The sequence below is a fragment of the Giraffa tippelskirchi genome, chromosome 6 (genome assembly GCF_054371585.1).
Source record: "Giraffa tippelskirchi isolate mGirTip1 chromosome 6, T2T-mGirTip1v1.2.pri, whole genome shotgun sequence".
NCBI lineage: Eukaryota > Metazoa > Chordata > Mammalia > Artiodactyla > Giraffidae > Giraffa > Giraffa tippelskirchi.
In genome coordinates, this window is record NC_137280.1 from 130,590,952 (window position 1) to 130,605,281 (window position 14,330).

Sequence of the window (14,330 nt, forward strand, 5' to 3'; positions counted from 1 at the left end):
AATCAGTCATATGTCCTCAGTGAATATTGTTGCTGTTACTATTCTGTGAGGCTTTTAAGCTTATCAAAGCAGTTGTAAACAAATGAGTTTCTTGTGTCCCTCATAATCATTCCATGAGCGAGGGCTGATGGCTTTCTGACCATTTTACAGGTGATGTGACTGATGTAGGCACTGAATGACTTGCCCAGGTTGCCCAGTTACTCCACAGAGCCAGGAGCAGGATCTGCATTTCCTGTCCCCTCATTCCATGTTCTTTCCATTGACCAGGCGAGTCATTCCCATGGAAAGTGGCTCCCGAGATGACTTAGAAATGCAGGGGCAAGAGGACAGTTCAGGTGTGACAAGAGGCACAGTGTGTGACTGTTTCCCAGGGGTGAACCAGGAGCTGCTGTGTCTTTGAGGGTTGTGTTTAAAACACATCATCCTCATCCACACACGGCCATAATGGAAGAAGACAAATTAGGAAGGTCTTCTCCATTCAGGCTGTGGACTCCAGTGTCCTCCCAAAGCTTTATTATTAGGCCCACTAGGGCCTTCCTGACTCTTAGAGGCAGTCAGCAGAGGGGCTGATGAAAGAATGGGGTCCAGGGTTGGGGGTTCAGAGGGAAGCTTTGGGTAGTTGCTCTGTAGGTTAGAAGGAAGGGAAATGGTCTCCCACATTGTCGGTGATGAAGCGTTTGAGGGTCTAACTTTTATTATAATGGGCCCTGCAAGTTCAAAAGAAATACATGTGAGACAGCTGACTTGCTTCATCGGGTCACTGAGCAAAAAGAATTGTAGTTTCACCTTTGTTCCTTTCTCTGACAACTGTTTCACCTTACATGTGCTGGTTGCCTAATGCATGTTGAGTTAATTACGAGGCCAGTGAGAGGTTGAGAGATGTTCCCCTGCCCCCCCAGTACCTGATAGAAGACTGAAGGCAGAAGCCAGACATTAAGGAGTTAGGAAGCACAGGGGTTCCCACTGCCCGTTCACCTATGGACACCCCATTGCCGCATGCTGCCTTGTGTCTTCCTTCTTTGTTTTGTCCAAACTCATCTTCTTCCTCTGGAAGTGAAAGTGTGGATGTCTGCCAAAGTTGAGCCTTCGAACTGCTTGTTAAAATATCAGGAATGGACTATTGCCACAGGAACAGACTATTGCTGCAGGGTAGGGATCTGAGAGCCTAAGAAGCTGTTGAAAAGGTGGTAAGTCAGCTTCCACATAACTTGGAGGGTCAGCTGGAAAAGGGACTGACTTCTAGGCACCATCGGTCAAGAAGATCACCAGCACTGGGGTGGAAGAAGATGGCAAGTATAAATACCTGGTTCCATAACTGGCACAGAGCAGGTCATTGCTAAAGCATGGTGGTGGGCATTGCTGCCAAGGCCTGGTCTCTAGGACCTTCCCCTCCTGTTTCCATGTACGAGTCGAGGATGTTGGCTCTGGTGCATCTTTTGTTTGGGGTGACAGGGAAGATGGTGGCCCTGTGTTCTCAGCATTGATGTCTTCTGCAAATTCCTCTGACTCTGTAGATCTCAAAGTGTACATCTGTGTGCTGAGGGCACTGGGTTAGTGTAAGAGCTTTGAGGTAAAGGCCACAGATAAGCTGTAGGTGGGCCTGTGAACCCCCTAAAGCTGTGACCAGAATTGTTCATGCATGTGTTCTGAGAAGCAAGCTTGACTCCCAGTTTGTGGACTACTGACCATTGCAAGTCTCTAATGCCTCCAAAGGCTTCAGTGTTTTGTGGCATCAGAACTCGGTGTTCCCCAAGTTTGGTAAGCATGCATCCTGGGGTTCACAAATTGCCTGTAGGTGGTGAGTGGGTACATGTTTGTTTCATTAATGGTTATGTGATTCTTAGTGTTAGAACAAAACATTAAAGCTGACATTTCATGAACATTCTTTGTTGGGAGGAGGCTATGTCTTGCTTTTAGAAAAGGTGACTTACGTGTGAAATGAGTAACAGTATAAAGGTATGTCGATGCTAAAGTTTGAGGAACAATGATTCATCCTGTCAACTGATAGAGATAGAGGGGCTGAGTCTCAAGGAAGCAGAGAAAAGGCTGTGAGGAAGTTGATGGTCAGCTCAGGACAGGAGCCTGCTGGTCCTTCGGTCTGTCCTGATACCACGATTCTCTGTGAGTTGGAGAAGTTTCTGTTGCTTTCTTGGGTCTCCTCCAAGAACCTGGTCCCTATCAGGCCAGGAATCCTGCCCAGAGAGTTTCCACCAGGACTTTTATTGCAGGAAAGATAAACACGGAGAAAAAAGGCACATCTTCCTTCACATGCTCCCTCAGTTTTGAGACGTACTTTTTCATATTTTAATGTTTTTGAAATTGAGCCGCATCTTACGAAATTGTTCGCTTAAGTAGATAGTTATTTCCTTGCCAAAAAGCTGTTATTAAGTGGGTAATAGCTTAGCATTGAAAGATGGTTCTTTCACTATTTTTCTCTCTTCCAAAACAAATTACACTTGAAAGTTGGGACTTTTAATAAATATACAAAACGAAAGGAAATTTCTCTTTAAAAGGAAAATCCTCATCTCAAGCCATTTCCTAGTCGCTAAATGCAAGTCAGGGGAGATGAGTCATGGGGACAGGAATGGAGACATGGAGCCCAGGCCCAGCTTGGAGTACCTCCCGCTTCCTCCCTGAGGCTCCGTCTCAAATTTCTCTGTCTTTTGAACTAATTTAGTCTCCTTCCCAGAGGTGCGCCACAGAGAAACTTCTGGAAGTTACATGTCTGAATCCTCAATGGCAGCGGGTGGGAGCGGGGAATGAACCAGCCTCTACAGTTTCAAGCAGACTTCACTTTGATGTCAAAGCTTCTTGATTCCCCCATATTCCATTTCTGTAAGAGAGCCCTCTGGTCTGTTTTTCTGGATGGTAAACTTATGGTGGGTCAGAAGCACTTGAATAGCCTTTACAGAGCAGCGTTTTCCATTGGCTGTTTTTGTTCTCGCTGTAGTGGAGATAGATGGAGTGTTACTTTGGGTTACAAAACCCAGGAAAGGGGGCGGGGGCTGCTTTGGGAGACACATTTTCTCAGGGAGGTGCCCCAGCCCTCAGCTTACTGCTGCATTTAGAAGCCAGATCATAAAAAACAAGGACTCGGCCTTTAGAAGTCAAGGGAATAAATAAGCTGGAAAAGGGTGAAGGGAAAAAGCCAAGGAGTGTAAGTAGAGGATTATATGGAGCCATTTACAATGACAAAAAGCAAGAGTAACAAAGCAACAGATGGAATGTGGCCCCACAGGGCCCTGCCAAGCTAACTCTGAGAAGCGAAGAAGTGTTCTCTTGATGTCCCCTGAAGCATTCACGGGGCTTCCTGGCCAAATTCTCAGGCTGTTTCTATGGCGCTTACAAAAAAAGAATATACCACTGTTGATGTGGTCTTTTCCCCTTCCCATTCTGCATCCTCTTCGCAGCCTCATGAAATAAATCTCTGGCTCAAGTGAAATCATGAAAAAGAAAATGGAAAAAAAACATGCTGTAGGGGCAGGGGGTTGCTGAATGGTTCTGATTTGTCACAAAACAAGGAGAATTTCTCTAAGAGTAAACAGTGTTTATTTTTCGTTGAATTTTTTTTCAATCAAATGGAATTGCTTAATTAAAAAAAACTTATCTCTTTTCTCTTTAAATACTACAGACAACCTCATTTTATCTCAGCAGACACCTAGAAACAAAACACTGGACCCACCAGAGAAAACGGGGCAATAAAAGCATCAGAAATTCAAGTCAACTATGGAAGAATTACTGTTAGCTGGCAGCTTTCGATTCTAAACAGAAGTGTCCCAGAACCTACTGGGTTTGACAAAAGTTTCTTAGAACTGGGGATGTGGGAAGGTTGGACTCCATGGACTTCTATTCCAATTGTCTCCTGCAGAGGGAAATTAAAGTCGATGCATCAAATGAACACCCAAAGAAACATTTAAAAACGTGTTTGACTAGTATTCAGTATGTGAGATTATTAAGTAATAACTTGTCCTCCTAGTTAACCTTGTCCTGGAATATATATAGGTTATTTGTAGCCGCCACTGCTATAATATTTTCTGAAGGATGCCAAGCTGTATGCAAGATCTTTTTGCTAAAGTCCAGACTGTCGACACTGATCTCATCTTTTCTCCTCTTGCCCCCCACGCACACTTTGCGTGGTTTTAGGATAGCTCGGGGTTTGCTGTTTTCCCTCGAGGCCTCAAGGGTAACATCGCGTTTGGTGTTTCGGTCAAACATCCTGAAGAAGTTGTTGTAGGAGCCTGTCATGATGACACTGCAAGGCAGAGAGGAAACAGGGAGTGACTGAGTATCATAGACGTAGACTTTCTACAGCTAAGAGACCAAAAACCGCAACAGGCTTTGTAGTGTGACGGTTGACTTTAGAAGCACTAAGAAAAACAAGCTCTTGGGCTGGGTGGAGGGTCATGATAGCCCTCCTTGTTATTCAGCAATAGATTCCTTTTGGTTATTTTGTTCCATAAGTCAGTCTAGTGGTTTTAATGATCCCAGCCCACCTCCTTCACATCAGGATTCTGAGGCTGCAGTCAAGTCATGAGAGTAGGAACACGGAAAACAGCCGTCCTTGTATTGTGTTCACGTAGAGCACGGCGGTGGTAGGAGTGACTGCGGCCCGACTGGTAAGGCTTTCTCGCATCAGTACCGAGGGATGCTGACATCATGTCCTCTTCCTGCTATGAACTAGATTGAAATTCTGCCTTTTCTGAAAACTTATCTAAAAAATGGATCTCATCATGGTCTTGGGAGGGAGTAAACAAAAATTAGAATTTTTAAAAGGATGTAGGATGAGGAAATAAGCCTTTGCAGTGGACTGACAGATGGTTTCCTACCTTCTTACAAGAGCTATCCATTCTCAGGAGTATCCCATTGATGAAGACAGCAGGGGGTGCCAAAAGCCTCCCAGAAGCCATGGAGCAACTCTGCTTAATGGTGACAGTTTGGACAGGTGACGGGCCAAGGGAAACATAACGTCCCTCAAGCAGCACCCTCTTATGGCTGAACCCCGGAGAGGCGGGCTTGGCCTCATTTGTGGGTGAGGCTCCGACTGGCTGGTCAGGATGGGAGAACACCGCGTCTCGTTGTCTTGGGTTAGAGGAAGGTGGAGGAAAACAGCCAGGGGGCTGAGTTTTTGGGTATTTGTTAGTTGTCCCGGAAATTAATCAAGGGCCAGATTTTGTTACCCTGGCCTGGGAAACTGATGCCATGAAATGTGTGTATCTATCATAGGGTGGGCAATTATTATCTCATCACGTGGGGTGCTGAGTGCTTTACCCTTACCCTCATTTCCTTTTCCATCCTTCCATGTTAAGGGATTTACACAGGACAAAAAGTGAGGGCATGTACGGTGTCACACAGCCAGTAAGTAGCCAAGTTGGGCCTCTAGCCCACATCTGTCAGACTCCGGGGCACAAGCATTAAGCCACTTGGCCTTACTGCTTCCCACGCACTGACCTCTGCTTCCATTACCACCACCCGACTTGTTTTTAAACAGTAAGAGAATGTCTTTTTTTGGGGGAAAAAATAAAAAGTAATCTCAACCTTATCTGGACCAAGAATAACATTTTCTCGGTTATGGAAAGAAACTGTAATGCAGTGGAAAGAATGTTCATTTTAGGATTTAAATTCTTCCTCTTGTCTCTACTACTTACAGTGATCTGCCCAAGCTCCTGAACTAGTATCTGGCTGAGCCTCAGTTTCCTCAGCTGTAAAATGGGGACAGTGAAAGCAATCTTGATGGATTGTGGTCAGGATTAGGAAATCATGATGTGTGTGAAAGTATCTAGTAAGTAGAGGTTTTGAATCTTGGTTCAGATAGAAGGGGAACTTGAACAATAATAACCACAAATATTTTTAAAAATCTATTCATAATGAACAATGAATAAATGAATAAATTACCAATGGAAATGAAAATAAACAAAATAACAGGGCAGGGATAGCTACTTTTCCCCTGAGGGCCTTTGTTCAACTAAGTAACAGTTGCTTTGCTCTCGGGCCTCTGCCCTCCACCAACTGGTGGTGTGATCTGGGTCATCTACCATGTGGGGGCTCCTTCTAGGCCTGCTGAGTGGAAGGCTGGTTTTGGATCACTGGCCCCCAAAAACCCAACAGGGGTCAGAGAGGTAGAGCCTATGCTCCCTAGAAGCTCGACTCTCTGAATGCTTCGCAGTGATAGAATTTCCCTGCTTTTCAGTATGACTTCTGGTGCTGCCTCCACTAAGGAACAGCCCCTGGTAGCCTGTGCTGGCTTCTCCTGGAAATCACAGCAGCATCTATTGGTCAAGCCAAAAAGAAACTGTGGGGAGGTAACAGGAAGTACTGTTGAAATCAAAGGCCTCAAATAGTCATAAATCCCTTTGAGGGCACAGGATAAATGAGGCTGATGAGAATTCAGTTCATGACCACCAGGCCTTAGGCCAGTCTCTACTGGCAGCCTCGAGGGGTAATTTCCACACTTTACAGTCATTGGAATGGTTCATCCTCGAAATTTGCCAGGGGAGCTTCATTTTAGGTACATGAACCCAGCTCTGGGAAGGTCTTGCCTGTATAAGGTAGGATTTTTGTGAGGTTAAAGGGTCACCTGAGCCAGTTCTGAAAGAGGAGTCCAGGGTCTCACCCATCCCTCGCTCCTTTCCAGACCTGACCTCGAGCTCACCCAGTGGGCCACATGGTGCAGCCCTGCCAGCCTCCGCGCAGATTCTGAGGGCTCTCTGGTTGCACCCCCTTAGGATACTCGGCCCAGGGCCGGTGCAAGGAGAGCGCCCCCGTGGAAGGTTCCCAGCCACCAGACCTTTCTTACCTGTCTGACCCATTCCACACACACTCAAATTTATCAAAAATGCAGTCATTTTCATAGAGGGAGCACAGCTTGCTGCGGAGGTAGTCGTGAACCTGGAGGGGCAGGGAAAACACGTTAAGAGGTGTTAATTATTAATATTTAAAAAAATGATTCCTCTGTGAGAAGCTCCTCTTTGGATGGGAGCTGTTCATTCTTCCAGTGTAAATGTGGCTTGAATCAGATAGTTCTGGGTCTTAGCCCAGGCATGGCCCTTCTCAACCTTGGGACTTTAAGGTGGTTTGGTGAGCTGTTTACATGGCACATGTGGATTAAACAAACTCGCTTACATAGATGGTGGCATAGAACAGGGCCCGGTACGTAGGGGATTCCCATTTTCTAAGCCTATTTATTATTTACTTTTGGTCAGTATTTTTTAAAAAACGTAATTTATTTTTTGCTGTGCAGCGTGGCATGCGACATCTTAGTTCCCCAACTAGGGATTGAACCCATGCTCCCTGCAGGGGAAGTGCCGAGTCTTCACCACTGGACCACCAGGGAAGTCTCTTAGCCCGTTTAGACGACACCATTCATTCAGCCTTTTATTCAATAAATATTTGTTGAATGCCGGCTCTGTGCTTGGGATAGAGCCATGAACAGAATACCCTTGGGGTGCTTTCCTCCCAGTGTTAGGGGAGAGACTGTAGCCAAGTAAATACATAAGATATTGTTCTTTTTTGGATTTTAAAATTTTATTTGTTAAAACTGGAGTATAATTGCTTTACAGTGTGTGTTTCTGCTGTGCAACAACAAGTATAAGATATTTTAGATGCTGATAAAATGAGAACAAAAAAAAAAGTGGAAAAAGGGTAGTGGGAGCTCTGGGGGATTATTTATACAGGGCGAGTAGTCAAGTTCACCTGAGAAGGCGACAGTGGAGCAGGAGCCTGGAGGAAATGAGTGCATCTCAGTGGTATCTGGGGAAAGGCTTTCCAAGTGTAAATGAAAGTGTTAAGTCACCCAGTGGTGTCCAGCTGTTTGTGATCCCATGGACTGTAGCCCACCAGGCTCCCCTGTCCCTGGAATTCTCCAGGCAAGAATACTGGAGTGGGTTGCCATGTCCTTCTCCAGAAGATCTTCCTGACCCAAAGATCGAATCCGGGTCTCCCGCATTGCAGGCCGTTTCTTTACCACTGAGCTACTAAGCATTGAGAACAGCGCATGTAATGGCCCAGAGAAAGGAGTCCTGGAGGCAGTGGGGTTATAGGGTGGCAGGGAGCAGAGTGAGGGGCCTCAGCGTGTGCCAACCAGTTCCCATAGGTCCCTTACTCTGAGTGATGTGAACAGATGTCACAGGAAGGGTGCTGCGCCTGCTGTATTGTGACAGAGTGTAAGCCTGCAGGGCCAAAGGCAGGGAGGCCAGGTGTAACCTGCTTGACAGATGATGGCTTGAACCAAGGTGAGCAGTGGTGGGAGGTGGTCAGAGTCTTGATGAGTTTGGAAGGACAGTTGATAGGACTTGCAGATGGAGCCACTGTCAAGTGTGGAGAGGAAAACCGGAGTCAGAGATGGCTCTTGGATCATGCTTTTGAGCAAGCAGAAGGATGGAGTGGCCATGTTCACTTTGGGGCTGGATAATTTGGAGATGTCTGTGCAAGGGGAGAACACCCAGTAGACGCTTGTGTGCACAGTGCAGCCCTGGATCGTGTGGCAATCCTCTCCTGGTTCTGTTTTTCAGTGAAATGAGAAGCAAGTTATCAGCTGAGAGTGAAAAAGGCCAGGGGCGGGGAGGTGGTTGGCAACAGTGCTCAGTTCCTGGAAGGCACTGAAGGCTGCTTGAAGATGTTGAATGTGAATTTATTTTTTAAAACATTTTATCTATTTATCTATGCCGACCTTTGTTGTGGCACTCGGGATCTTTAGTTGGGGTATGCAAACTCTTAGTTGTGGCATGATCTAGTTCCCTGACCAGGGACTGAACCCCAGCCCCCTGCATTGGGAGTGCAAAATTGTAGCTGCTGGACTACTGCTACTTCCCCGCTACTACGTAGGGAAGTCCCCAGATGTGAATTTCATTTATTTATTTATTTTTATTTTAATTGGAGGCTAATTACTTTACAAAATATTGTGGTGGTTTTTGCCATACATTCACATGAATCACCATGGGTGTACATGTGTTCCCCATCCTGAACCCCCCTCTTACCTCCCTCCCCATCTCATCCCTTAGGGTCATCCCAGTGCACCAGCCCTGAGCACCCTGTCTCATGCATTGAACCTCGACTGGTGATCTATTTCACATATGATAATATGCATGTTTCAATGCTATTCTCTCAAATCATCCCACCCTTGCCTTCTCCCACAGAGTGCAAAAGTCTGTTCTTAACATCTGTGTCTCTTTTACTGTCTCGCATATAGGGTCATTGTTACCATCTTTCAAATTCCATATATATGCATTCAGCTCAGTTCAGTCGCTCAGTCGTGTCCGACTCTTTGCGACCCCATGAATTGCAGCACGCCAGGCCTCTCTGTCCATCACCAACTCCCGGAGTCTACCCAAACTCATGTCCATCGAGTCGGTGATGCCATCCAACCATCTCATCCTCTGTCGTCCCCTTCTCCTCCCACCCCCAATCCTTCCCAGCATTAGGGTCTTTTCCAATGAGTCAACCTTTCACATGAGGTGCCCAGAGTATTGGAGTTTCAGCATCAACATCAGACCCTCCAATGAACACCCAGGATTGATCTCTTTTAGGATGGATTGATTGGATCTCCTTGCAGTCCAAGGGACTCGCAAGAGTCTTCTCCAACACCACAGTTCAAAAGCATCAATTCTTCGGTGCTCAGCTTTCTTCACTGTCCAACTCTCACATCCATACATGACCACTGGAAAAACCATAGCCTTGACTAGACGGACCTTTGTCGGCAAAGTAATGTCTCTGCTTTTAAATATGCTATCTAGGTTGGCCATAACCTTCCTTCCAAGGAGTAAGCATCGTTTAATTTCATGGCTGCAATCACCATCTGCAGTGATTTTGGAGCCCCCAAAAATAAAGTCTGACACTGTTTCCACTGTTTCCCCATCTATTTCCCATGAAGTGATGGGACCAGATGCCATGATCTTAGTTTTCTGAACGTTGAGCTTTAAGCCAACTTTTTCACTCTCCTCTTTCACCTTCATCAAGAGGCTCTTTAGTTCTTCTTCACTTTCTGCCATAAGGGTGGTGTCATCCGCATATCTGAGGTTATTGATATTTCTCCTGGCAATCTTGATTCCAGTTTGTGTTTCTTCCAGCCCAGCATTTCTCATGATGTACTCTGCATGTAAGTTAAATAAGCAAGGTGACAATATACAGCCTTGACGTACTCCTTTTCCTATTTGGAACCAGTCTGTTGTTCCATGTCCAGTTCTAACTGTTGCTTCCTGACCTGCATACAGGTTTCTCAAGAGACAGGTCAGATAGTCCGGTATTCCCATCTCTTTCAGAATTTTCCACAGTTTATTGTGATCCACACAGTCAAAGGCTTTGGCATAGTCAATAAAGCAGAAATAGATGTTTTTCTGGAACTCTCTTGCTTTTTCGATATGCATTAGTATACTGTATTCGTGTTTTTCTTTCTGACTTACTTCACTCTGTATAATAGGCTCCGGTTTCATCCACCTCATTAGAACTGATTCAAATGCATTCTTTTTAATAGCTGAGTAATATTCCATTGTGTATATGTACCACAGCTTTCTTATCCATTCGTCTCCCGATGGACATCTAGGTTGCTTCCATGTCCTGGCTATTGTAAACAGTGCTGCGATGAACATTGGGGTACACGCGTCTCTTTCAATTCTGGTTTCCTCGGTGTGTATGCCCAGCAGTAGGATTGCTGGGTAGTATGGCAGTTCTATTTCCAGTTTTTTAAGGAATCTCTACACTGTCCTCCACAGTGGCTGTACTAGTTTGCATTCCCACCAACACTGTACGAGGGTTGTTTTTTCTCTGCACCCTCTCCAGCATTAATTGTTTGTAGACTTTTTGATAGCAGCCATTCTGACCGGCATGAGATGGTACCTCGTTGTGGTTTTGATTTGCATTTCTCTGATAATGAGTGATGTTGAGTGAGATGGTACCTCGTGGTGGTTTTGATTTGCATTTCTCTGATAATGAGTGATGTTGAGCATCTTTTCATGTGTTTGTTAGCCACCCATATGTGAATTTTAAATGAGTCTAATCAGCATGGTTGGGTGTTTCTCTCCAGCTGCATTCAGCAACTCAGGTGAAGATGGCAAGCAGGCAGATGATTGAGACTTGGAGCATAGTAATCTGGGTGCCATTTGCAGTTCTTTCCTGAGATCCGTTGTGGGGAGTGGTAATGACATTAGGCATACATAATGTGCCAGCTTGTTATTATTAGCCAGGCTCTTTATCCATAAGATCTCATCTCATCTCTAATATCATCTTAGGTTGTAGGTACTGCCATTCTCTTCACTTTAATGGAGCATGAACTACAGGGTATGACATCATGTGTCCAAGATCACACAGCAAAGGAAATGACAGAATGGGAAGTGAACCCGGGATCCGGGTTCTGGAGCACCTGCTCCTGCCAGCTCTAGCAATCTGCCTCCCACTTGCTCTGCCTCATTGGCTTCACCTTACATAGAGTCTCAGTCCGAGACAGCTGTGATGATGAACTGAAGTGAGGCCAAGAGGCAGACAGAATTGGGTTAAGGCAGAGAGATGTTATGGAAAGCACTGTTTGCCTTGCTTTAGATGAAGAGTGATGGTTCATGATCTCTTTTTCTGCATCCTGGGCCCCTCTCCTCCCTTGCCCCAGGGTTCTGTCAGATGCTGAGCTCAGAGGCTCAGCTGTGTGCTTAGCCCTGGGCGGAGGAATGAGGTCAGATTCATTCCATGTTCCATTAGATGTTTGGGGTATTTGAAAAGCTCTCTGAGTTATTTGGACAGGGTAAGGATTTCTAACTCTGCCAATTAACTTCCTTCACCTTTGCACTCATGTTCCCAAATAGCTCTGGGGCTTTTCAGGGTATCTGCTTCAGGGGTATGGTGACAAGTGAATCCATTGGCAGCTGGGCTTAAGGCTTTGTTAGATGGAGAGAATAAGGGCGAGGCTTGTGTCCTAAGCTTCAGAATTCTGCTATAAATTAACTCACTGTCTTCCCTTCCTCTCCACTCACTGTCCTCCTTTCCTCTCCTACCACCTCTTGTGCATATTAGGAGTGGCTCAGATCTGATAGGGAAGGTCATTTTGTTTGTAGGACCATTTCTGCTTGTTGAAGTTCTCTAGTTATTGTGAAGAATCTTTAAGTAAAGCAGAAGAGTCCCAGGACAAAGAGAGGGCTGATTCTAGATCTTCACAAACTTTTTCTAAAAAGGGCCAAACTCTAAATATTTATACTTTGTGGGTCATGTAGCCTCAGTTACAACTATCCAACTGTATCTTTGTAATGCAAAAGTAGCCATAATACATAAATGAATGAGTTAAGAGTTGTGTTCCAATGAAACTTTATTTACAAATATAGGTGGCAACAGGATTGGCTTCTGGGTCATAGTTTGCCTAACCCTTGACTATAAGTCTTGTCTATAATTCCCTTTCTCCCCAATCAGCACAGACTATTTCCTTGAAAGAAAGGGATGGTGGAGGTAAGGACATCCACTGGGGGTCGTATTTTTCTTCTGATGGTTGGAAGATATTGATCTCAAGAATTGATCTCTTTTCTAGAAAGCAAGCCTAATTCTTGCCTTTTCTTGACTTTATCATTGACTTGCTTCCAAGATCTATGAAACAGAGGGAGACAAGGAAGAGGAGTGGGCTTCTGAAGGGGAACAATGGCAAGCTGGAATTAATCCAGTAGGCAAAGGAAGCCACACTTGTTAGCCTCATACTCCAGATCTCCTACCTTTTGGAGGAAAAAGATGAGCAAAATAGATCCTCTTTTAAATCTTATCTCTCCTTACTCCTTAATTTTACCTGTTATGGGGCACTTTTTTTTTTCAATATTTCCTCAAACTTTTATTTATTTTTTGAGTACCATCTTTTTTTTTCTTCATTGTGCATTTATTTTATTTATTTATTTATTTATTTTTATTTTTATTTATTTTATTTTTTATTTTATTTTTTATTTTTTTTTAATTTTAGTTGGGGGCTAACTACTTTACAATATTGTAATAGTTTCTGCCGTACATTGACATGAATCAGCCATGGGTTTACATGTGTTCCCCTTCCTGGACCCCCCACCCACCTCCCTCCCCATCCCATCCCTCTGGGTCATCCCATTGCCCCGGCCCTGAGCCCTTGTCTCATGCATCGAACAAGGAATGGTGTTCTGTTTCACATAAGATAATATACATGTTTCAATGCTATTCTCCCAGAACGTCCCACCCTCACCTTCTCCCTCAGAGTCAATAAAATTGTTCTATGCATCTGTGTCTCTTATTCTGTCTCGCATATAGGGTTATCGTTACCATCTTTCAAATTCCATATATATGCATTAGTATACTGTATTGTTGTTTTTCTTTCTGGCTTACTTCACTCTGTATAATGGGCTCCAGTTTCATCCATCTCAGTAGAACCGATTCAAATGTATTTTTTTAATGGCTGAGTAATATTCCATTGTGTATATGTACCACAGCTTCCTTATCCATTCCTCTGCTGATGGACATCTAGGTTGCTTCCATGTCCTGGCTATTGTAAACAGTGCTGCGATGAACATTGGGGTACACGCGTCTCTTTCAATTCTGGTTTCCTCGGTGTATATGCCCAGCAGTGGGATTGCTGGGTCATATGGTGGTTCTATTCCCAGTTTTTTAAGGAATCTCCACACTGTTCTCCATAGTGGCTGTACTAGTTTGCATTCCCACCAACAGTGTAAGAGGGTTCCCTTTTCTGCACACCCTCTCCAGCATTTATTGCTTGTAGACTTTTGGATAGCAGCCATTCTGACTGGTGTGAAATGATACCTCATTGTGGTTTTGATTTGCATTTCTCTAATAATGAGTGATGCTGAGCATCTTTTCATGTGTTTGTTAGCCATCTGTATGTATTCTTTGGAGAAATGTCTGTTTAGTTCTTTGGCCCATTTTTTGATTGGGTCGTTTATTTTTCTGGAATTCAGCTGCAGGAGTTGCTTGTATATTTTTGAGATTAATTGTTTGTCTGTTGCTTCGTTTGCTATTATTTTCTCCCATTCTGAAGGCTGTCTTTTCACCTTGCTTATAGTTTCCTTTGTTGTGCAAAAGCTTTTAATTTTAATTAGGTCCCATTTGTTTATTTTTGCTTTTATTTCCAATATTCTGGGAGATGGGTCATGGAGGATCCTGCTGTGATTTATGTCGGAGAGTGTTTTGCCTATGTTTTCCTCTAGGAGTTTTATAGTTTCTGGTCTTACGTTTAGATCTTTAATCCATTTTGAGTTTATTTTTGTGTATGGTGTTAGGAAGTGTTCTAGTTTCATTCTTTTACAAGTGGTTGACCAGTTTTCCCAGCACCACTTGTTAAAGAGATTGTCTTTTCTCCATTGTATATTCTTGCCTCCTTTGTCGAAGATAAGGTGTCC

The 14,330-nt window shown here is 44.4% G+C and overlaps 1 protein-coding gene and 1 long non-coding RNA gene across 42 annotated transcripts in view; one reads left to right on the plus strand and one right to left on the minus strand.

Annotated features, from left to right (window-relative positions):
* Positions 1 to 3,532: 3,532 nt before the first annotated feature.
* The window catches only part of PPP2R2B (protein phosphatase 2 regulatory subunit Bbeta), a 764,919-nt gene continuing 754,121 nt past the window's right edge, over positions 3,533 to 14,330 (minus strand). For all 41 annotated transcript variants that reach the window (XM_081505075.1, XM_081505076.1, XM_081505041.1 and 38 more), the window contains 2 exons: positions 6,794 to 6,885; positions 3,533 to 4,252 (listed from right to left, as the gene is read on the minus strand). In XM_081505075.1, coding sequence (XP_081361201.1) covers positions 3,973 to 4,252; positions 6,794 to 6,885 — 372 coding nt within the window. In that variant the 3' untranslated portion in view covers positions 3,533 to 3,972. The remainder of the gene's footprint in view (positions 4,253 to 6,793; positions 6,886 to 14,330) is intronic.
* LOC145511548 (uncharacterized) overlaps positions 8,174 to 14,330 on the plus strand; it is a 34,781-nt gene continuing 28,624 nt past the window's right edge. The window contains exon 1 of the long non-coding RNA XR_014057937.1: positions 8,174 to 8,228. This is a non-coding gene — a long non-coding RNA (uncharacterized LOC145511548). The remainder of the gene's footprint in view (positions 8,229 to 14,330) is intronic.